A 23642-nucleotide genomic window follows, 5' to 3' on the forward strand; every position below is an offset into this window, starting at 1 on the left:
TTTTTCTTTTCTCCGAAATTGGAAAGGAAATAAGGACAAGGAAAGAGGGGAAAGAATAAGAGCCACTGTTTTCTATCCATTACTTGGAAACACAATTCATACAAGACCAGGACAATGAGACTGGAAGGCGCAGGAGAGGAGGAAGAAAGATGCTGGCGCGCTAACGAAAAGCCACATTGGGGCGTTCCTTCATGTTTCAAGGAGCGCAGTTCGTGGTTTTAACGCCGCTTCCTGAGGACAGGCGGTGGTTCTGCAGTGACACCCCGGGGAGCTGATCGGGGCCCGGTGCGCTCCCAATCCCCCGTCCCGTCCCGTCCCGTCCCGTCCCGTCCCGTCCCGGTCACCGCCGCGGGGCGATCCCTCCGGCCTCCGCTTTGATTACCTGCGTTGACATGGTAACGCCGCCTCACCGCTCGCCGCCGCGCCACCGCCGGGCAGGGCGGCCTCGGAGCGCTCCCGAAGGATGGCACCGGTTCTCAAGGCACCTCTCCGCCGCCTCCTCCCCCTCACCGAGCGATCGCCGCCCGCCCCGCCGAGCAGAGCCCCGGGCGCTGCGGCTCCTTTAAGGGCGCTCCCTGAGGGGCCGCCCCGCCGCCATTTTGTCCGAGCGGCGGCCCCGGCGGGTGCGGCCGAAGGGGCGGGGCTTGTGCGAGGCCACGCCCCCCCACGCCTTTCCCGCCGCTGAGGCCCCGCCCCCGCCCCGCCATTTCCCGCCGCGGCCCCTCAGGGCTGGTCCTCAGGGGTTTGTGGTAAATAAAGCCCAGACCAGGCTATAAACAATAAAACCTTGAGGGATTTTGGTTTATTTGAAATCAGAGTCTCTGTATAAACAATAAAAGCTGCTCTGCTGATAGGTGGTTCTTTCCTTGTCTGTACTCTATGCATATGTCAGTGCAAAGCTGCATATAAATGGGCTTTATTGGAAATACACAGTTTATTTACAGTTATGAACTCTGCGTGTCCGCTCTAAATCACAGTCATTCTCATAGAGGCCTGTAAATAAATCTCTTTTCAACACTTGGACTGCGTTAGTTCAGCATCCATGTAACTAAGTGTGAAATGCAGGGTTGTAAAACCAGTACACTGTGTCTGAAAAATGTAGGGAAGGACCATAATTAGATTTTAAAAACACTATTTCAGAGTATTGTTAAACTTTCAAAGCATTTCCCAGTGTTCTTCACTATTTGCACCTTTTCATTTACATACCATCTCTATTGGTATTTAATAATACCCATGTTGGCCACTCATTTTAATAATCTTAAGCATCTATGTTTTATAAGCTATTTTTTTTCTATTATTGCTTCCCTTCTAGCTCATGACATTTGGTGAGAAGCTGACCTCACTGTAATTTCATTTTATATTGATCGGAAACAATTTTGTAAATGCTTTTCCCGTAAAGGTTGACCCCAATATTTGTTTAAACTTCAGCATTCTTGCACAACTTTGTTTAACTTTACATAAACTTATTTGTTGAGGTGCTATCCTAGAAACCAGGCCTGCAAATATTTTGTCACCAATCATTGTGGGTTTGGGTTTTTTTTGCAATTTTTTTCAAATTTTTTTTGCAAAATGCTGTTTGAAATAGTGAGTGTTGATATGTTGTGCCCTCGTATTTCCAAATTGCAGGTTTTATTTGTAATGGAAGTGGTCAGAAATGTTGGCAAAATCTGGAATACAAATTACTGAAATAAATTTGTAAGGGAAAAGTCATTTCTAAACAACAAAAAAAATAATGCTGATCTAAAAACGTCCACACTCAAATGCTTTTTTGCTTCAGACACAAATTTAAAGTCACTTTGATTAAAAAAAAATATTACTAAGGACAAACTGAATCTACTTTTTTTGTTTGTTGGGGTTTTTTCTACCTCTGAAAATTATTTTATTATGCACTTGTCAGAAGGAAAGTGAGGACTGGCACAGGATTGCTGTGGACATATGAAAAATTGAAATCCTAAATTAAAAAAATCCCTAAGTTTAGCAGTTCTGGCTTCCTCAGGAGGCAGCCAATAATGTTTTAGTAAAGAATGAGGTGCCATTAATTATTAACTGTGAATGAAATGTGTTGGCATTTCTGCTCACCCACAGCAGAGGCTGTTTAACCCACCCTCATTGCCATCTATGCTTTGCTCTTGTCCCAGACACAATGACTATTTTAATATATTTTATTGTTTTGCTGTTTTCTGGAACGACTTTTAGCCAAGAGAAAACGTAAGTAAAAGCAAATATGGAATTTACTGGAAACGTTACTTGACTGTTGTCCTCTCTTTTGGGTAAATAAATCCAGAATTTAAGTAGAGCAAATGCAAAGGGCACTGTCCAAATAGGATTTTAATTAGTGTCTTACAATAACCTGATGATCCTGTTTGCTTTAACGCTGTGCACATAACTGAATTACAAAGGGAAGGAAGAAATCTGAAAGAAATACAGTTCCTTTAGGCTGTTATTGTTTTATATTCCATGTACAGGTATGTCCTTACAGCACCAAGGATCTTCCGAGCTGGGGCCTCTGAGAAAGTTGTAATTCAAGCTTTTGGTTACAAGGAGGAATTTCCAGTTAATATTGCCCTAAAAAGCTTCCCAGATAAGCTCGTTGTGTATTCCTCTGGTCGGGTTTCCTTAACTCCAGCCAACAAATTCCAAGATGCTGTAATTTTAACAGTAAGGAATTCAGACTTTTCTTACAGTCTTTTTATTGTGACATTTAGTGATAAGTCTTTAAAAAAATATTATGGTAAGTTTTCGGTTGTTTAAACCCTGGGGAGGAAAGCCTAATGCCCCGATTTTTGGTCTGAAATTAAAATTACGCTGAATAAAATCAGTGTAAAGGAACAACACTAAGGTTAAATGTAGAATCAAACTATTTTAGAAACAGTACCAGACTTGCATAACTTTAAAACTAGAGAGAATCAAATCAAAGTACCAACCACAGCAGCAGCTTTGTTATGGCCAGGATTCATCATGTGGATAAATGGAAATCTGGTAATTTGTACTGGTTCTAACCTCATTGCTGGGCTTTGAACTTTGCTGGTTTAGTTCTGGCCATAAATAAAATGCAAAATTTCAGAATACCCATAGCTTAATACTCCAGACCATCCTCTATCATGTAAGCAAGAATAAATCCTTGTGGGTGTTTTTATTTAATGATACTCAACCACAGGGTGGTAATTGCTTTTCAGATACTGTAGAAATACTGTAGGAAAAATACATGAAAAATACCTTATTAATCTTCAAAAACCTTTATTTCATCTCCCTCAGGTTCAGCCAACAGATTTACCAAGAACAGATAATTCAGACAAGTATTTGTATTTGGAAGCTGTTTCTCCACATTTTACAAAATTTAAAAAAATCCCCGTTTCCTATGAGAATGGGTTTCTTTTTATTCATACAGACAAGCCAGTTTATACTCCTGATCAGTCAGGTAAATAATGCTTATTTCTCTTGGCTGGTATTTAATTTTTAAAGTCTGCTGACTGTGCTGAGGAATTAGGATTTAAATGCTCTTTAAGCTCTTGGTTGTGTTGCATTGCCATCAGCTGATATTTAATTTTTTTATTAGCATAATAATACTTTGAATTATTTGATCACACTGTAAAAGTTAATCACTTCTCCCTGCCCTCCCCACCCTAAGTGACAAATGTGGGCACAAAGAGTGAAAGGTATTCCTGAGAATTTGTTAAAAATATCAGTGAATTTTTTTTGGTTGTTTTGATTTTGAGGTTTATTGCTGTAATTCTTACAGTGAAAGTCAGAGTTTACTCTCTGAGTGAAGAACTGCAGCCAGCTCACAGAGAGACTGTCCTAACTTTTGTGGTGAGTTGTAATTGAATTTAATTTTAATATTTTGTAGCTCTAATAACAAATAAAGGTAGGTAGGTGGACGGGAAATCAGTATTGCAATCAATGTTTAATAGAATTCTTGGGTGTTTTTGCAGGTAGCCAGACATCTTTTAAAAGATTTAAAATTGACTTTGCAAAGTTGGATAGAGGTTTTCAGGTCCCAGATCTGAAGTTGTTCTAGAATAGAAAACAAAATTATCTTCATGATTTTTGAGGGGACTTTAATAATATGTGGGATTTATACTGTTTGTTTCATTTAATCAGTATCTACTATAATTTTTTGCCTTTAACAATAGGCTTGTTATTACAGTAATTTTTTAGTTATTTTAAGCATAGCTTTACTTGGTGGAACCAGAGTAGAATCTATTATCAGAATTTCAGTCTGAGTTTTTTCTACAAACGTTTTTATGCTTTGAAACTTTTAGGAAAAATATGTTATGGCCAGGCTGCCTCTGAAATCCCAGGATGAACATTCCCCTTTTGATAAGAACAATCTATATCTGTTCATTCTTTCCTCTTATTGTTTCAAGGATCCTGAAGAAGTAGAAGTGGATATTTTGGAAGAAAAGGATTTTACTGGAATAGTTTCCTTTCCTGACTTCAAGATTCCTCCTAATCCTAAGTAGATTTATTTGATTTTTTTTGTTTTGTTTAATTATTAACATCATAATGCCTTTTTATAATGACTGTCATAGAGTGGTTTTGCATGGTGGGCATGAATTGCAACTTGGAGATTTCTAACATTTCACAGAGGGTGGAATCATGATATAAATAGGGACCTTATGGCAGAGTGTTCTCCTTAGAGAGCAGTGAGTGGTAGGATTTTCATGCTCAATTAAAGAAGAACATTAGTGACATTTAAAGCTTTCTCCTGTAGGGATATAAACAGTGACAAAGATGTGGGGATTTCATATTTCATGTGTGTTCCATGCAAATCAGCAGCATTTTCCCAGGAACAGCAACGTTAAAAAAAAAATTTCTTCAGTTCTCCTTTTAGTCTTGAGAGGGTGCTGAAGCATTGCTGAAATAGCAGAAGGATGATAGCAGAGGCTTGAAAAACTGGTTCATAACTGATTTTATTTTCTGTTTGAGTTCAATGCTTTAAAATAAGTGTCAAATAAATAGTGATGTATTAAAGAAATCTGCATTGAACACGTGGAAAAATTTGGTGCAGAGTTTTCCTTTCTTAAGAGATTATTACCATAAAATATTATTAAGCAGTAATAATAATTTTTGCCTTCATCATTAATTCTCATCTTAAAAACTGTTTGGCTGTTGATATTTCATAGGTATGGAATTTGGAAGATTAAAGCCAAGTACAAGAAGGATTTCGTGACCTCAGCTGTGGCAAAATTTGAAGTTAAGGAATATGGTAAGATGTGCCCATCCTGTGAAGCTGCATTTTTTGGTGTTTTAAAGAACTCAAGCCTCTTGAAATGGTCATGAGCACCTGTGGCTTCATGGATAAAACACCCCCAAGTGACCTTTTTTCTGCTCCATTTGCAGCAATGCCAAGCTTTTCCATTGTCATTGAACCAGAGAGTAACTTCATTAGTTCTGATAAATTTGAGAACTTCAAGATTACTGTGAAAGCCAGGTGAGGAAATGTGGCTTGGAATTCTGAATATATTGTATCTCTTCTTTTTTTTTTTTTACCTGAGAAATGATTCTCCTGAGTCCAGAATTTTCCTCTTTGCTTTCCTCAAGAAGCTCTTTCATCAGAATCATTTCTGCTGCGTAAGAGATCTAAGTGACCCTTCTTAAAATTCTTTCAAAGTGATTGTTTTTCAACAGAAGTGTTTAAAATACACAGACATTTGTTTTCCATCTCTTGCCCAGGCAATTACTCAACAATTACAACAAATGCTTTGTTGCAGCCATGAAAGTAATCTTAAAAGCATTTATTTTGTTTTACTCTCAGCTATTTTTCCAACAAAAAGCTTCCCAGTGCGGATGTTTTTCTTCGTTTTGGAATAATTGAAAAAAGTGGGAAAACAATGATGCCTCAGGCAATGCATGTAACGAGGGTAAGAAGCAGCAAGTCAAGTCTGTGTAGAGTGCAAGTGCATAATTGAGGGCTGATCCAATCCCACTGAAGTTTTTTCCATTAAATTTGGTGAGAATGGGCCTCAAGTTGTAATTTGCATCCACAGCTCCCCGGTGTGGGCTTTTCCTGTGTAACGCTGCCATCAGGGCCAGAGAAATGCACTGGGAAATGAAATTCAGAGGCAGCATCTGAGACAGTGGCATTTCAATCTGGTGTGATTACTCTCTTGGCCAAGCCGTGTGATTAAAATTTCTGTGAAATAGCTTCAATGCTATCTATTACTGAGAATAACTGAGATCAAATGGAGACAAGCAGATGAACATGATGTTGATTTATTCTGGGGAGTCTGTTCTACACTAATTATCCCCCTTCCTCATTTACTGAAGATGTCTCTGTGTTATCCCCACCTCTTGCTGAGCCTGCACACAAACTTTGCAGTATGTGCCACTGGTTGTTTAATTTAAAATAATTTTAGGGAATAAATTATTTTTTAACACATTTCCACCTTTGATTTCCTCTGAAAATAGTCATTGAACAGAAACATACTGAATCTGCATGTGGTCTATGTATTATTTCTAAATTATTGACTATAAAGTGATGGTTTCTGTTTCATTTCCAGATTGAAAATGGAGTTGCTGAGATCAATTTTAACAGTAAGAAAGCAGCAAGTTCTATAGGGTTTGACAGTCTGGAAGCACTGGATGGGTCATATTTATATATTGCAGCATCAGTGTTGGAGTCTATGGGTAAGTTGCTCTTTAATTGAATTTTTTCTTAACACTTCTGCAAATGTGAACAGAACTAGAAAAGAAAATTATAAGGCTAACTTTCACAATATCAGACTTCCTTTAATGTTCAGTTCTTCTTCCAAAAACTTGTAAGGAAGAACAGCCCATTCTCACTGTGAAAATATTTAGGGATTAAACTCACTTTTGGCCATTTGTTCCATGGGGTGCTGTGTTTTGTTAGGTGGCCTCAGTGGAGAGGTCGAGTTCACTGGAGTCAGGTTTGCTGTCTCTCCTTACAAGCTGAGTTTGATTGCCACTCCTCTCTTTGTGAAGCCTGGACTTCCCTTCTTCATTAAGGTCAGTTCCCAGGAGCAGGGTGGTTTGCAGCATAAACCCCACAGTGCACAAGCTTTGTTATTTTCTCTCTGTGTTACTCTGTGTCTGAACACACTTTAATTCCCATTGACTTATACATTTTTTGACTCCCTGTTGTAGAAACAGCTGAGCAGCTTGGAAGACTCTTCTTGAAAAATGTCCCCATTTCTTTGTCCTGATGAACAGGTGCAGGTGAAGGACACCATGGATGACTTTGTTGGAAATGTCCCTGTAACTGTCACTGCAAAATCTTTCAATGAGCAAATGGTTGAGACTCAGTTGATATCAGAGGGTTCAGAATCTGGGAGAAGAAAAACAAGCATTAGTGATGGAACTGCTTTGTTTGTTGTTAATATCCCATCAGACACCACAACGGTGGAGTTTCAGGTGGGTTAAATTGTTCCATTAAATTATTTCTTCAAGGGTGCAATTATTGCTTTGAGGGTAATTTGTAATTATTTCTTGATCTGGCTTCTCTTTTATTAGTCCCTCTGAACAACATATTGCAGAATGATTTTAGTATTGTCATTGCTGTTGGCTTTGGTATAATTCTGTACTCAGACTATTCAGACATTTCATTATCTTTCCAGGTAAATACTGCAGATCCTCACCTTTCAGAGGAAAACCAAGCAAGTAAAACCTATGAAGCAAAAGCTTATTCATCCCTGAGTCAGAGTTATCTCTATATTGACTGGGCTTCAAACCACAAAACCCTGGAAGTGGGGGATGTAGTAAATATTAATGTATATCCACGAAGTCGCTACATTGATAAAATACACCAGTTCAGCTATTTGGTGAGTAACAGATGTCTCTGCATAAAATATTGAAGTGCAATTTAATATGGATGGTCATGGATGAAGAACCTCAACAATCAAGAAGTATCCTCAGCACAGAATGTGTGCAGCTTAGACAACTGCTTCCTTTCAGATATAATCTGTCAGCTTTATAGGAGAAAAAATAAGAGTCTCATATTTAAATTTTATATTTATAGTCTATTTTTATAAAATTCTTATCTGACATTGACTGGGATTGAGGACAAGTAGTGTTGGTCTCAAGAGCTATTTCAGAAGGTGAAATGTAGATGAAGGTAAAAAAGTGCAGAGACAGCACTTCTTTTTAGTGGAAGATATAAATTCAAATAATTATTACTTGTGAAAAATGGACTGAATATAAAATTTGACTTTTTTATTCTCCATCATTTTTTTTAAACTACAGATCACATCAAAAGGGAAGACATTGAGCTTTGGAACTCAGGAGAGAACTAAGGATTTGGAATATGAACATCTAACTTTTCAGATAACTCAAGAAATGGTTCCTTCAGCACGTCTCATTGTTTACTACATAGTCATGGGAGAAGGAGCTGCAGAGTTAGTGGCTGATTCAGTTTGGCTGAATGTGGAGCAGAAATGTGGGAATAGCCTTGATGTGAGTAGCAAAACAGGCACTGAAATTTGTGGGTGTGCATTCATTTTATGGTCAGATTTTATCTTGGATTTACACAAGTTCTTTGACACTTAAATTATTACAGTAAGTGTCTGCCATCAGCTGGATTGACTTCAGAACAATGTGCTTTCAAAATTACCAATATTTGTTCTCAATTTATAGATTAAGCTGCAGTCAAACAAAGAGACACTGAAGCCAGCAGAGGTTGTTCAGCTCACCATGAGAACCCAGCCCAATTCCTTTGTTGCTTTGTCATCTATTGACAAGGCCATTTATGGAGTCACAGGAAGAAGGAAGAGAGCGATGGAAAAGGTGAGGTAGCAGCCATAAAAGAAAATCAAGCTGCTCTTTGTTTCATGTTCACATTCAATAACTGATACGTGTCGTGCACTCAGCCAGCCTGAAAATGGGCAGAAGAGCAATTCAAGCCACAGTGAAAGTTGTTCATTTAAATCTACAGTTCAAATTATTAAAAGAAATAGTTTACAACCTCTTGAATTCCAGTAGAAGTAAATTGTGGTTTTAAAGGCAGCTCTGAATGCTTTCATCAGAACTCCACAAACCTGGCCAAAAACGAGTTGCAGTGTTGCAACTCCTTGCTCAAGGAGCCATGGAGACTGTGATTGACTTCTTTATTTCACAAAGAACCTGTCCAGGCTGTGTTCTGAGGACATTCTGGTAGCGTGGCACGTGTGTTTCTCCTCAGATCACGCTGCAGCTGGAGAAGAGTGACCTTGGCTGTGGGGCTGGGGGAGGACAGAACAACATCGCCGTGTTCAGGATGGCCGGGCTCACCTTCCTCACTAATGCCAATGCTGATGACTCACAGGAAGCAGGTACATCCCTGTGCTCCAGGCACGGGGCTGTGAATTTTCTGAAATGTCCCATTGTCATTCTCAGTTATTATCTTGGAACTCAAGGGGATCCATGTACTGATGGTTTTTGAGGGGGGAGAACTTCTTGTGGAGATATTTAGATCATCTTGTGGAGATCTTAGTGTAATCAAAATGAAAATACATTCATGTGATTAAAACAGCAAACATAAAAAGTTTCATGCATTTGGAATGTGATTTTGTGGAGTTATTTCTAAGAGGACAATGCTATTACAAGAAAAGTTCATATTGTGTGTACTTTTTTTGTTTTTTTGGACAGGTGAACCTTGCAATGAACTCCTAAGAACCAAACGGTCTGACTTCAGGGAAAAGATACTCAAAGAAGGTGTTAAAAAACATTTCTATGTAAATCATTATGGAAATACATCCATTTGGAAATAAAAACTTCATCTCAAGTAAGCAAATTGTTTTATTTTTTATTTCAGTGTCCAAATACCGAGATCCAGAAGCCCAGCGGTGCTGCAAGGCTGGAATCAAGTCTTATCCAATCTCTGAGACCTGCAGGGACAGAGCCCAGAGAATTCCGAAGAGCCAAAAGTGTGTTTCTGCCTTCACAGATTGCTGTGAATTTGCCAACAAACTGCGGCTGGAAGAGCCAAATAAGCTCCTGATATTGGCCAGAATGCGTGAGTATGAGAGCTCTGGGTGTCCTGCTGCAGCACAACAGGGGACAGAGAGGTGATGGAATCTATTAACCCCTCCCTGGTGCCTGTCAGGGTTATTCCAGACAGGATTTTACCAGTCTCCCAAGACTTTGGTTATATATCCATGAAGAGGACTAGGAGAGCAGTTCTCTGTTGTGTTCAGCTCTCTATTTTATTCACCCACGTTTAGAGCAAGCAGAACAGTTAATCAGAGAGTATTTAGAGAAAACCTGAATGCTAAATTTGAATCCTTTGCCCAGGCCCAAAGCAGCCAGTGGGTAACACCTCTGGAAGGATCTGTGGGAGTGTCACATTCCTTGTCTTCCATTATTTCCCTAGAATTGCTTGTTAACAAGGTGATCTGTCAGGATATTGGACAGATATTCACATGTGTAAATGAATGAGGTGGGATCAACACAGATTTTCGACTGAGGGTATTTGGACACCTTTTTTCTTATATCAGGATGTTTTTTTCCTTGCTGTATTTATGTCCTTCAGATTATGAGTCTGTCTTGGAACTGGATGAGGCACAAGTTCGTAGCTACTTCCCTGAAAGCTGGTTATGGGAAGTTCACCAGCTTTCTTCAAGGTACTGCTTTTCTCAAATCAACTTTATAGAAAGGAAGTGGTAAAACTGAGATAAGCTGGGTAACCTCAGTTGTACTTGAGATGTGTGCTGAAATGCAGTCTTACCCAAACAAACTCTTCCTGCCATTTTCCCTTCCATGCTCCATGTGCTGTGTGGTGCCCAGATTGTTGAGCCACTTTTCCTTTCACTTTGGACCTTACTAACTACCAGCTTCTGTGAAATCAGCTAAAACCAAGTTTATTCAAATGAAAATCCAGAATTCCTGTTTTCTGGCTCAGAGCTTCCCTGAGGCTCTCTCAGGGCGTTGCTGGTGATGAGCTGTGCTGTTAACAGATGGTGATTGGTAATAGATAAATTTAAGAAAGACTTTTATCACAGGTCCAAGACTCTGTCTGTCACCTTGCCTGATTCACTGACCACCTGGGAAGTACAAGGTGTTGGTATTTCAAATAAAGGTGGGTACTGCAACCCAGCTCGTTTGGAGCTAAAGAATCAGGAAGCTTTGTAGACCCTCTCATTGAGTTTGACACTCATGTTCTGAAATGTTCACTTTCTGGTTGATAGACAGGAAAAGAAAACAAAAATATGTATTTTAGGGAAAGTAAATCACTTCATGACACGTTGTGAGGGTCAGTGGCTGGGAAAACAAAGCCTGTCTTGGGTGTGACAGTGGCTCATGGAGGGTAAGAAGAAGAAAAAATATTGAGTAACTCTTCCCTGGACAACTTTACCATGTCCTGCTACCTGTATTGAGATTTTCCAAGAGATTGGTAATCTAAGCAGAGAATTTCTTTGGTTCTACTCAAAGAATGGTATGTCAGCTGGGGTGAGAGGAATGGTGAGAGCAGCTTGGATCAGGAAGCAAAAACCTGGGAACTTTTAAAAACCTTGGACTGTTCAAAGTACACACTGAAAAATCATAAATCATCACTAAAGTGTGTCAAGACCTTTTCAAGCATGTTTATCAGAAGTGTGGACAAGACACTCTCCTTTCATGGTTTTAATTCTCTCAGGTATTTGTGTTGCTGAGCCTTTGGAAATCCAAGTTGTGAAGGATATCTTCTTGAGCATTTATGTTCCTTACTCCGTGGTACGAGGGGAGCAAATCGAGCTCAAAGGATCCGTTTATAACCACAAAGCCTCTGCAATTAAGGTAATTTGTGTTAATGAGTCCTGTGGAATCACTGACATAATAAGCTTAAAAAAAGCATTTTTCCTGTGAGTGTCCAATATAAACAGATCCTTGGATGAGGTTTCTGCACTCCTGAAGTCAATATTATGTTCTGCAAACAGAGAAGTAGCATTACAGCAACAGAATTCTCAGTACAGGATTTCAGTGGCTTTGATATTTCTCTGGTGTCTGTGTACCTGCCACAGAAATGAAACATTAAAATCTTTCCACCTTTCAGTTCTGTGTTAAAATAGCAGCTGGAAATGGAGTCTGTACCTTTGGGGATTCTGCAAGTGCTGGATCAAGGATGCAGAGCTGTAGATTCAAGAATCTTGATGGTGGTTCTTCCTCAGCAGTTACATTCCGGATACTCCCACTGGAACTGGGTCTTCACACTGTGAATTTTACACTGCTGACCCCCAGGAACAGTGAAATTGTAGTTAAAACTTTACGTGTCGTGGTAAGGAAAAAAAATCTGAATTTTTAAAGCATTTTTGAATGTCAAATTGGGTTCAATTGAGGCGATATAGAAATGTTGCTTTATTTTAATATTTTTGCACAATGTCCTTGTATTTACTGGGGTGTGTGCAGTGGAAAAATGAATGGCTGAGTATTTGAGCCCACTCATTTTTAAACCTTGACTATAAGATCTGAAAGATTATATGTATTAAAAAAATAGATTAGAACTTTGTAAGCAAAGGAGAATATTCTAAGTTGTTTGGCTTGGATTTTCAGTGATTTTCCTTTCCTAAGGTTTAATTTAAATCTTTTATTAAATTTTCTCAAGAACTGTGTGAGCTAGGACAATAAAATTCGTGTGGAACAGCTGTACAACAGTTAAGGCAAACTCAAAATAAAAAGAAGGAAAAAATACTGTAGGTTTAACCTGTCCTTTCAGCTGATATATTTGATTAAACAAAAATGTTTTCATTTTTTGCCTCTTTCCTTGAAATGATCCCAGCCAGAAGGCGTCAGGAAAGAACACCATGCAGGTTTCACTTTGGATCCACAGGGTGTTTATGGTAAGAGAATTGATGATGTGTCTTTGTGTTATTTTTTTCCTGATCTTGATTCTTGATAATCAAGTTTCACATAATATGAAAAACTTGGAGTTTCTGCTTCCTGAGATATTGTAAATATGTCCTTTCCCAAGGATTTCCTGCGTTGGCTTAAGGAAACTTGGATTAATTTCTTGAGGGAATCTTTAGATGTATCTTTTAGTGTGATATGATTGTAAGCTTTCCTCAGCTGTATTAATGGGAACAGAATATGTTCTCATTTAACCAAAGAAACCACAAAGTTTATGTCCAGATCAGATTTTTTTTTTTTGTAACAAAAGAAAGATAAAGAGTTTGCACCTGTTCCTTTTCCTTGATGTTATTTGGCTCTGCATTTGGGAGTATTTCTGGATTTCAAGTTTTGGTTGCTGAATTCTCAGTTGTAACCTTCAATCTGTCAATTACAGCTGAATCATCTGTTGATTTAGATTGTGCAGTATTATATATAAATACATCTTCAATTTCAGGTTCAATCAAGAGACGACAAGAATTTCGATACAAAGTCCCACTAAATCTGGTCCCTAAAACACAAATTGACAGAAGTGTCAGTGTGAAAGGTAAATAGAAAGTGCACTGCATATGCACTTTTTCCTCCTGTTTTGTATTAAATTCATCTGATTTATCCTTTTTCTTCTGATAGAAGGCTTTGCAAGCCCCCTTTTAGTGTAGAAATTAAAACACTTCCTAAAGAATGCTTGCTCATGGGAGTCAGAATCTGCCCTGGATTCGCTTTCGTGCTCTGTTGTTTAAATCCATTTTGGGTTTTTTTCCTTCTACAGGACACCTTATGGGTGAAGTGATTGCCACAGTCCTGAGCCCCAGGGGCCTGCAGATGCTGACCAGCCTGCCCAGGGGCAGTGCAGAGGCCGAGCTCATGAGCATTGTCCCAGTGTTTTACGTGTTCCGCTACCTGGAGGAGTCGGATAACTGGCATTTGCTGGGCCCTGAGACTCTGAGTTCCAGAACTCAGATGAGGAGGAAGATGAAAGAAGGTAGAAAAATCTGCTGCTTCTCTTGCTTCAGGGTTGTAGAGGTGAATTCTGCTCAGTGAGAAGAGTGATGCATCTGAGGGAGCAAATATAATTCTCCTAACTTTGCTTGTGCCTGATGTGTCCCTTAGGAATTGTGAGCATCTCGTCCTTCAGGAATGCTGACTGCTCCTACAGCATGTGGAAGAATGGGCAAGCTAGCACATGGTGAGTTGAAAAGGGTTTGGGTTGGAAAAAGCTTTATTTCACTTCTTTGCTTTTATATTTTCGGTAAGTTTTCATATTTTCATCACCACACAAGAGTGTGATGGTAGATTCAAGCAATGCTTACAATCCTGAATAATAGTTTTGATTCCTTGCTTTCACTTGCCAAGCCATTTCTTTGTGTCCATTATTCACATTGTGACAACCACAATGGCTTTGGGATGTAATAAGTTCATACCCTGAAACATGGGAATTGATCCAGGTTTAGAATTATTTCAGTAATTACTGCCCATTTGTTGAGTTAAATTTAAAATGAATCTTCATCATCCCTTTGAACCGTGGGAGTGTGTAGGGTACAGAATCCTAAAGAGTGCAAATTTGTGATTTGTGTGTGGCCTCTGCAGTGTGGGAGCACCTGCCAGTCTGAACAAACAGGATCTCTTGGCTTCCCTTGGCAGGTTGACAGCTTTTGCTTTAAGGATTCTTGGACAAGTGAATCAATATATTGATCTTGATCGAATGTCTATTTGTGATTCCCTTCTGTGGCTGATTGACAACTGTCAGATGCCAGATGGGTCATTCAATGAATTCTCAAACTACCAGCCAGTGAAACTGCAGGTATGAAACCCAAACATTTTCTGTGCTAAGGCAGTAAAAGCTAAAGGCACCAGTAGATAACGAGTTTTGGCAGTGCAAGGTATTTTAGGCTCTATTTCATCAAAACATCCATTAAAGACAACTTTCCTCTTTATTCTAAATTCGTTTAAAGCCCAGCACAATCTTGCAAACCTTTCTGTTTTCCCACAAAGTCACTGCTTGCCACTTCTTAATATTCAGAAAGAGAATGTTTAGGTTCATTTCCCAATCTAATATTCCTGTCTTGTGAAAAACTTCATTATATAATGAAGTTATATGTTATATATATAAAATATATATATAATATAAATATATATAATATATATTATATATTATATTATATTTTATATATAATATATTATTTTCTATTATATTTTATATTTAATATATATTATATTATTATATTATATATATAATATAATATATATATATATATGTCATATATTATATATGTATAATATTTTGGATTCTTTTTTACAAATGAGCTATTACTTTCCAAAGAGTCAATGTGTAATCAGGTTTAACTAAACTGATAGTTTTTACAGGAATTTCTATTTGTTTCCACACTTAAACAATGAGAAGTTCTATTTTTTTAAATGAACTTCAGTTTCTATTTCATTATTTTTATTATTTGATTTTCATAGGGTACATTACCTCGAGAAGCTAAAGAAAAATCTTTGTATCTCACAGCATTTTCTATTATTGGAATTGGCAAGTCAATGAAAATATGTCCTACTCAGGTAAGCATTATTTTTATTTCTGCCAGGGAGCATGTTCTTCCCTTCTAATTTCTTCCCTTTACTTTGTTTAAAAAATGAAGAGTTTTTTTCAGTTTCTCAGATTTATTTGCTTTGTTAGTCTTTCTCTTCCAAATTCAGCAAAAGAACCATATGGAATTTCTGAATTTATTATATGATATTGTAGAAGACATTATATATCTGTATAATCTTGACAGAGAAGGTGTGTTTCTCTAGGCTCATTCTGGTGGGTGTAACCTGCCTGTTGCTTTTATCTTCTTTTCTGTCAGAGTTGGAATTAAATGCTCAGGATGGTATTTCGTGCTTGATCTCAAATGTTTATTAATTCTTATCTACAGTACAGTCTCACAAGCTGTGAGCTCTGCAGCACTTCTAGCTAACAAACTAAAAATGGAGTCATATCTATATCTCTACAAGGCCTTTTAAGGATAAACTGTCCAATTATGAAATGACACCTAAATTACTTTTACTTTTAACCCAATAACCAACCACCCGTGGTCCCCAATGTGGACTTTTCTATTTAGTTACAAAACACCACCCAGACCCATGAAGAAGGTGAAAAAGAAGGACTTAGCCTACACCTTAAAACCTCCATCTTGCTTTTATATATATTACTATATTCTAAAACCTTAAAGTCTTAGGTTTTCCACCCTGTGATATCACACACTTTTATTCAAACTCCACACCCACAATCCCAGGGCTGTCACTCAATTTTGGAAGCCTCTTCCACAGCCTCAGGTCAAATGGAGTGTTTACTTGAGGGTCAGTGCCTGTCAGCACAGAAAGCCTGGAATTCTCAGTGCCCAGGGTAACAACTCCTGTCCATGTTTGCAGAAAATCCAGGATGCCAGGAACAGGGCAGGGGATTATCTGGCACAGAACATGCAGCTGGCCCAGAGCCCCTTCACCATGGCCATTTCTGCCTACGCCCTGGCCCTGGTGGACCCCAACCACAGCTCAGCACGGGCAGCATTCTCCTCCCTGAAGAGAGAGGCCTTTGTCACAGGTACTGCTCCATTCCCACTGCTCCTCACCAGCTGTCCTGCTTTGGGGCAAATTTGGGAGGAAACCTCTGAATGGGGTCCCTCTGGGAAGCAAACTGAAACACCCCCCTCCCCATTTGGTCTGGGAAAAAAATCTCCTTAGAGGAAAAAACGGTTTATTTAACAAAGCGCCCACAAGCATAAAGAATGAATAATATAAAACCTCTCATTCTGAAGTGAGATAGCAAATTGAGAGAGTCCTTGCTGAGGGTGTAGCTCAGCTCACCCAGTGTCTTATCAGTCCCTCTGGTGCTGGAAAAATTCAATCCTGGGCCCCGGTGGGCTGCAGGTGTGACCTCCCAGTGCTCCTCTGGGTTTTCAGTCCAGAATAGGTTTAAGCAGTCCCAAGAAAAAAGGAAAAAAAACCAAACAAGCATGGAGCTTCTCTGCCTCAGCTAGCTAAAATTAACTAAAGCAAGGGAGGTCTCTGTCCTGCTGTCTGTGTGTGCTGCAGACAGCACAGTCCAGGAGCAGAATGTGGAGGAGTGAGTGCAGTGCCTGAAAACAAACTCCACACTGCTTTCCCTGCTTTGCTCTCAGAACCAGTCTGAAAGGTGCAGAACACAATATCCAACACAAACAGAACAGACAAATGGGGATACAGGCATCATAAAGTCACCCCAGGACATCATCCCTGTCCCCACCAGCTGCTCTGTATCACCTCTGTGCTCATCACCTCACAAACAGCAGGGTTTTACTGTGGGAGAAGAGGGTTTCCATCCCTGTTAGGTGCAGAGTGAGTTCCTGCCCATCTGCTGGCCATGAGTGGACAGTGCCTCAGCTGGTGTAGCAGAGCTGAGGTTGCATCTGAACCCTCTTCTCCTCCTGCAGGTGACCCTCCCATCTACAGGTATTGGAAAGACGCTTTCAAAACACAAGAGCAGCCAACCCCCAGCCCTGTCACTGCTCAGATGGTTGAAACCACAGCCTATGCCTTGCTCACTACTTTGCTGAGAGGAGATGAAAACTATGCCAAGCCCATCATCAAGTGGCTCTCAGAAGAACAGAGACATGGGGGAGGATTTTATTCAACTCAGGTGTGCTTTTACATATTTTGTCCTCATTCTTCAAGTACCAAAATCTGAAACGTTTTTTCCCATCCCTGGAAATTCAAGGTCAGGGAGGATGGAGTTAGGACAGTGGAAGGTGTCCCTGGAGTGAGAGAAGCTTTAAGATCCTTTCCCATTGGAGTCCTATAAATTTAGAATTTGTTTTTTTTTTTCACCCTGACCTTGGCAGAGAAAAAAAAATCCAAACCTTTACACATTCCAACCTAAACCATTCCATGATTCTGTGATATCAACACTTTAAGAGGATAATACAATTAAATGACCACACTGCCAACATCAGAGTCCTGTGTATGGGATTAGTATCAAGTGACTCCATTGCCATGATATTCTTAATCTCTGGGAAATCTGACTTCTCTTCATTAATATCAGCTGAAATTTTATAAGTATAAACTCTGGAGTTAATTCTTTATCATTGATTTCTGACAGGACACTATTAATGCCCTTGAGGCCTTGACTGAATATTCCCTGCTTGTCAAACGGCTGAATTTGGACATGGATGTTAAAGTAGCCTACAAAAATGGTGGACCCCTAAACTTATTTAAATTGAGAGAAGACAACTTTGTGGGAAGAACTGTGACAGTGAGTGAATAAATATTGCTTTAAAAAGGGAAAATAAGGGATTCTTAGCATCTTTGTAAATTATTATTTAAGCTTTGAAATAGCAACTATTTTTTCTTGTAACAAGCTGGTAATAATTTGGTATAGGAAATATTTAAGGACTTTGTTGTATTTAATATATATGAATATTTATTTAAATATAGTATTTTTGCAGAATCTGTTACATATTTGAAATGTAAGCAAGACAAGCAGATCAGCTGACCTGAATTGTTGTTAATTGTTGCTAATCTTTATTATTGATGTGTAATTTCTCATTTCTCACCAATTCTTTAGGCATCTTTGCAGGATGATCTCTATGTAAGCACTGGCAGCAGCACTGGCATAGCTACAGTAAATGTAAGTATGGAACCAGGTTTTTAAATGGAATTTCTCTTTTCTTAATATAGTGTGGTTTTGATCAAGAACTCCTCAATTCTTTCTGTGCTGGTAATTTATTGGCTCTGCTTTGCTGGTATTTTTATATTACCAATAAACCAGACTTGTTTATATTCTTCCCAGTGTGAGTTTTTACAGGGTTATGCCAGTTTTGAACATTGTTTAATGCTGCTTCTGTTCTGTCTGATTTGTTTGTGTGTGTGCAGGTGAGGACAGTGTATAACACCATTGGTACTTCTGAAGAGTCCTGTAACTTTGAACTGAAGATTGAGCCAAAGAGAGATGATGGTAAAGGGTTAATATAATTTTAAATTTTGTTACTCAGATCAGTGCAAGGCTGGGAAGGGAAAAAACCCTGGGGTTTTAATGAGTGCTTTTTATTAAAAAGGAAATAAATTCTGCCACTTTCTAAATGCAAAACTGGAAAAGAAATTGCTAAAAGCATTTTAGGCCTGTTTGTAATGACTGCCTTTTTGTGAATAGAATTAATATTTAATTTATTTTTGTTGGGTTCATTTTTAGTCATTTATGGAAGAGTTTTTACAGGTGGGGGACTGAGAAGAAAGAAATATGATGAAGAGTGGGAGGGGTTACAGTGAGTTCTACAAAGTACTGATAGTTCTAGTCCAGTTACAACAGGGGACAGAACCAAATTCTGAGTTTAAATAATACAAACACACAATAAACTATATTCAACCTTAAAGCTGAATTACCAAAGAGGTAAATAATGTTATTTGTTTGTGGCTAGATCATGAATTCTTATAAAAATAACCACCAAAACAATGTAAAGAATTACCTTTGTGAGAGTTTTGGGCTGCTGCTTCTGGGGAGTTGTGAAATTCTTTGGCTCTGCTTGGCACGAACAGGTCGTGTAAGAGAAGATGGGGAACCCCTGGGGCGCCTGGAGGCTTGTGCAAAGTGAGTGCAGCTGATTTATTCTGATTATTGATAATTCCAGCAGCTCTCCTGATCTTTCCTTTCTGTTCCTTCACTGTTATGTCCATGTGTAAACAGAATTAGAGCCAAAGATCTCAGTGGGAAGGGGTCTTGAAGTTATATTTGGGTTCCCCTGGAACATCAGCATTAAAATCTTCATGTGTGATACTGGCATAAATCTGAATTGATTCATCTGCAATATTTTGCTTCATTATGAGTTTACTGTGGCCTCAATGCTGGCAGGATTTTCCTCAGGTTTTCCTGGGATCACATTCAAATAGGTCTCTTTGATTTCAGTTCTAATTAACTAATATTGGCTTTAATCTAATTCAGGTACAGGCCCAGTGCCAGGGAGCCCCGGTCGGGGTCTGCTCATGCTGTGATGGACATAGGGCTGGTCAGTGGAGTGGAGGCCAATCCAGAGGATTTATCTACTGCAAGTATTCAAGAATGGATTTCCTTTTGCTGGCTTTACATGACAGAGCTGTGATATTTACTGTTCTTCATCCTTTTCTGTGCCCTGCAGCTTGCGAGTGGAGTTGATCAGCTGATAGCGGATTATGAGATAAAAGATGGGCATGTTCTCCTGCAGATAGACTCTGTATGTTACCCCTTTCCTGACTGTAAGCACTGCTTCTACTCTTTGGGATCATTTTGCCTCCTTTAGAGCTCCTTAATTCATGTGTCTCTCCAACAGGTGCCAGCTCACAAGTTCCTGTGTGTCGGCTTCAGGATCAGTGAGCTCTTCCAGGTTGGGATGCTGAACCCTGCCACCTTCACTGTGTATGAATATCATGCTCCAGGTACGTGTTCCAGCTCTTCACATCCTTGTTTGCCTTTTAGCTCTGTATTCCTCCCAAAGAATTACATTTTTCCATCTTGAACAGATTTTTTACTCCATTTTATTCGAAGCTCAGGTGAATTTTGACTCACCAAGTTTCAGTGTTGATGTCTTGGAATTTGATTTCCTGCATGTATTTGTTTTCTGGATCTTCTAGATAAAAGATGCACCATCCTTTATAACCCCTATGGAAATGAAAAACTCGTGAGATTGTGTGAAGGAGATGAATGCAAATGCATGGAAGGTGAGCTTTATTTTAAGATGTTTTTTCATTTTACTTGGTGGGAAAATGCAGTGTAGTGCTTTGAACAAAACCACACTGAACAGAAGGAAGAAGTCCTCATAAGAACACAGCTGTTTCCCCTCCAATTTTACATTAAAAAAGAAATTTAAATATGTGTACAGTGTGATCCTGGAAGTCTGAGTGGATTAAGTCCAGTGTTTGAGGGTGTTATTTTGTATTTTAAATATTCACCCTTCCAGCATGCAGTCCCATACTTACGGTGTTGCTCAGTTAATTATCCCAATCGGGATGATGGAAATCTGTGTTTTCTTTGGGGCCACATGCTGACATTCTCTTACCTCTGTCTTTCCCTTTCTCCTCATAGTTGAGTGTGGTAAAGTCCAGGAGAGACTCGACGGGTCGATAACTGCTGAGAGCAGGAGAGAGGCTGCCTGCCACAGGGACACTGCTTATGGTAATGGGGGTTCACTGCCCTTTTCCCTGCCCTGAAATTGTTATTTTTTATCTTCTTTTCTTCCTGTTAGCCAGGATTAATACACGGGAGTCGCAGTTTCGTGTTCAGACTCAGTTTTTATTAATTCTTATCTATGTCACAGTCTCACGAGTTGTGAGCTCTAACTAACAAGATAGAAAATGGAGGTGTCTCTAACTCTTTCCAAAGTTATTTAAGTGCTAATCACTCAATAACAAGGTGACACCTCTATTATTTATGCTTTTAACCCAATAATTGACCACTCAAGGCCCACAATGTGGGCCTTTTTCACCCAATTAGAAAAAAAAACCAGCTGACACCAAGGAGAAGGTGAAGAAGAAGTACTTAGACAATGCCCAAAATCCTCCATATTGCCCCATATATATTGCTATATACTAAACCCCTAAATTCTAAATTTTTCATCCTATGAGATCACACAACACTGTTCAAACTCCACACTCACAACCCCAGTGCCATCACTCAATTTCAAGAGCCTGTTCCACAGCACCAGGTCAAACCCTTGCTTGAGGGTCAGCACTTTTTAACACAAAAAGCCTGAAATTTTCAGCCTCCAGGGTTCCAACATGAAATGTTTGTTTGCTCTGTCTGCTGCAAAGCATTTTGTTCAAATGAGAGCTGTAGTGATTAAAAGAAATTCAATGTGGTTGCCAGTGGCATAGAGTACTGTAGAGAAAGGTGAGTTCTACCACAGCTTCTCTCAAAGTAGGTGTGGGTAGGACTTCCCAGTGCTTTCTGCCCCTATAACCATTGTATTCCCAGAAATCAGTGTTGTAAAAGGACACAAAATTCTCCTTCTGAGCATCTCTGAGACATTCAGGATGCATGGCAGGGGCAAGGGATAACCATGTTCTGCTTTGTGTCATTGTGCAGTTTATAAAGTGACCATCCTGTCTCGCAGTGAGGAAGGGTTTTTTGTGAAGTATTCTGCACGTCTTCTGGACCTCTACAAAAGGGGTGAGTGTCCTGTTCCATGTTTCTGCTCCTGGGAGAAAGGAGTTGGAATGTTCTTGGGCACTCAGCAGTTGCTCATAGGGCCTGTGGAACTGAAGCTGATGTTCACTCCTTTTTCCTCTGAGTTCAGGCATCCCATATTTCCTTAAAATAACCATAATATAAAATTATTTAAAGTGCACAAGGCTTATTTGCCATTCAGATTTAATTGAAAAATCTTTCATGTTTATATCATCCAATCAATGTTTTATATCATCAAATTTTTCTGTTACAGAACAGTGGCAAGGAGATCCCCTGGCTGTGCAGTACTGTAGAACATTTTTGTGTTTTCTATATGAATTACTGGTATTTTTTTGTGTGTAATTGTCCAATTCTTGATTTTTATTTTTTTTCTATTTTCAGGGCAGGCTTTTGCTCAAAAAAATAATGAAATAACCTTTGTTAAAAAGAAGACCTGCACAGATGTTGATTTGAGCCCAGGAGAGCAGTATTTGATCATGGGAAAAGAAGCCTTAAAGATAAGCATTGGTTACAGCTTCAAGTAAGTAATTTACCACCAGGGTATGCTGAGATTTAATCTTAGTGTTTGTATGTAATAATTCTTGTGAGGTACAGAGTTGATTTAATTTTGAAAGTATTCAACCAGCAGTCACACAATGTGTTATCAGATGTGCACACTGAGGGCACGGTTATGAACATAGAGCAAACACTTCCATTTTGTAATTATTTTTTTCTGTTTGACATTTTCCTTCCCAAATCTTAGCAGCAAATGCTCATTTTCTGTTATCTTCTTAGATTCCAGTACCCTTTGGACTCCAGCACTTGGATTGAGTGGTGGCCTTCAAATACAGCCTGCACATCCTGTCAGGAGTTTCTGAACACAATGGATGACTTTGCTGAAGATCTCCTCATCAGTGGCTGTTAATTCACTTGGACAGCTTTTAAATTAACAATCCAGATCAAACCCCATTGAAAAGAGGAAAAATCCTCACCTGTTTATTAATTCCTTTTGAGCTGAACACTCATTAATAGTTATTGTGAGAAATTATCTTGGCCTGTATTTTATAGCAATGTAATTGCAGCAGAATCATGTTGAAATATGATTTTAAGCTTGGAGGAGAGAATAACACAGAATGATGCAAAGACATTTGAGGTCAAAAGAAGTGGATTGACTGTAAAAACAAAGATGAAAAGCACTGTCTTGTCATTAAACCCAAGTCTTATCAGAACACAAATACATGCAGCCACTTTGTAAGCTCTCTGTGAAAGAAACTTCATTCCTTAGCTTTTCCTTTTGTAGTCTTTTTATAAACTCCTGCATTTCCATTCCTGACAGTAACTGATGCTGGTTTTATGCTCTGCTTTCTTGTATTAAAAAAAAAAAAGAAACCCAAAGAAAATTCTTCAATCATATGTGTGCCTTTCATTATTTGTGTTTTAAGACTCAGTCAACTGAATCAACATCTCCTGTAACTTAGGAATAAAACAAATGTTTCTTTGCATTTGATGCCTGAATTTGACAGTTAAAAATCTTGCCTTGCCTCCAGGAAAGTGGCAGATGAAAGGCCAATTTTCCTGCTCCCAGCTCCTGGCACAAATCACCTTGGTTCCCAGTAAAACTGAGAAGAGAGTTTGATACAAAGTACAGTTGCACACATTTTTATTTGTATTGAAGGGTTGCCCAAAAGCAGCACGTCCA

At 39.0% G+C, this 23642-nt stretch overlaps 1 protein-coding gene across 1 annotated transcript; it reads left to right on the forward strand.

Moving 5' to 3' along the window:
* The first annotated feature begins 2105 nt into the window (after positions 1 to 2105).
* C5 (complement C5) lies at positions 2106 to 23356 on the forward strand. The gene is made up of 41 exons (XM_083875961.1): positions 2106 to 2208; positions 2466 to 2658; positions 3256 to 3418; positions 3740 to 3810; positions 4368 to 4459; positions 5127 to 5209; positions 5344 to 5434; positions 5759 to 5864; positions 6504 to 6630; positions 6854 to 6969; positions 7174 to 7374; positions 7578 to 7781; positions 8203 to 8412; positions 8593 to 8742; positions 9137 to 9266; positions 9583 to 9648; positions 9749 to 9949; positions 10466 to 10556; positions 10935 to 11011; positions 11570 to 11709; positions 11966 to 12187; positions 12689 to 12749; positions 13253 to 13342; positions 13565 to 13777; positions 13906 to 13981; positions 14437 to 14596; positions 15259 to 15354; positions 16207 to 16378; positions 17247 to 17452; positions 17912 to 18064; positions 18377 to 18439; positions 18685 to 18766; positions 19345 to 19396; positions 19748 to 19850; positions 19941 to 20015; positions 20112 to 20217; positions 20413 to 20499; positions 20864 to 20953; positions 21863 to 21946; positions 22346 to 22484; positions 22739 to 23356. The coding sequence occupies exons 1-41, from the start codon at positions 2144 to 2146 to the stop codon at positions 22866 to 22868; spliced, it is 5037 nt and encodes a 1678-aa protein (XP_083732087.1). The 5' UTR covers positions 2106 to 2143; the 3' UTR covers positions 22869 to 23356.
* The last annotated feature ends 286 nt before the right edge of the window (positions 23357 to 23642 follow it).

The sequence above is a fragment of the Zosterops lateralis genome (assembly GCF_965231275.1).
Source record: "Zosterops lateralis genome assembly, chromosome: 20".
Classification (NCBI taxonomy): Eukaryota; Metazoa; Chordata; class Aves; order Passeriformes; family Zosteropidae; genus Zosterops; species Zosterops lateralis.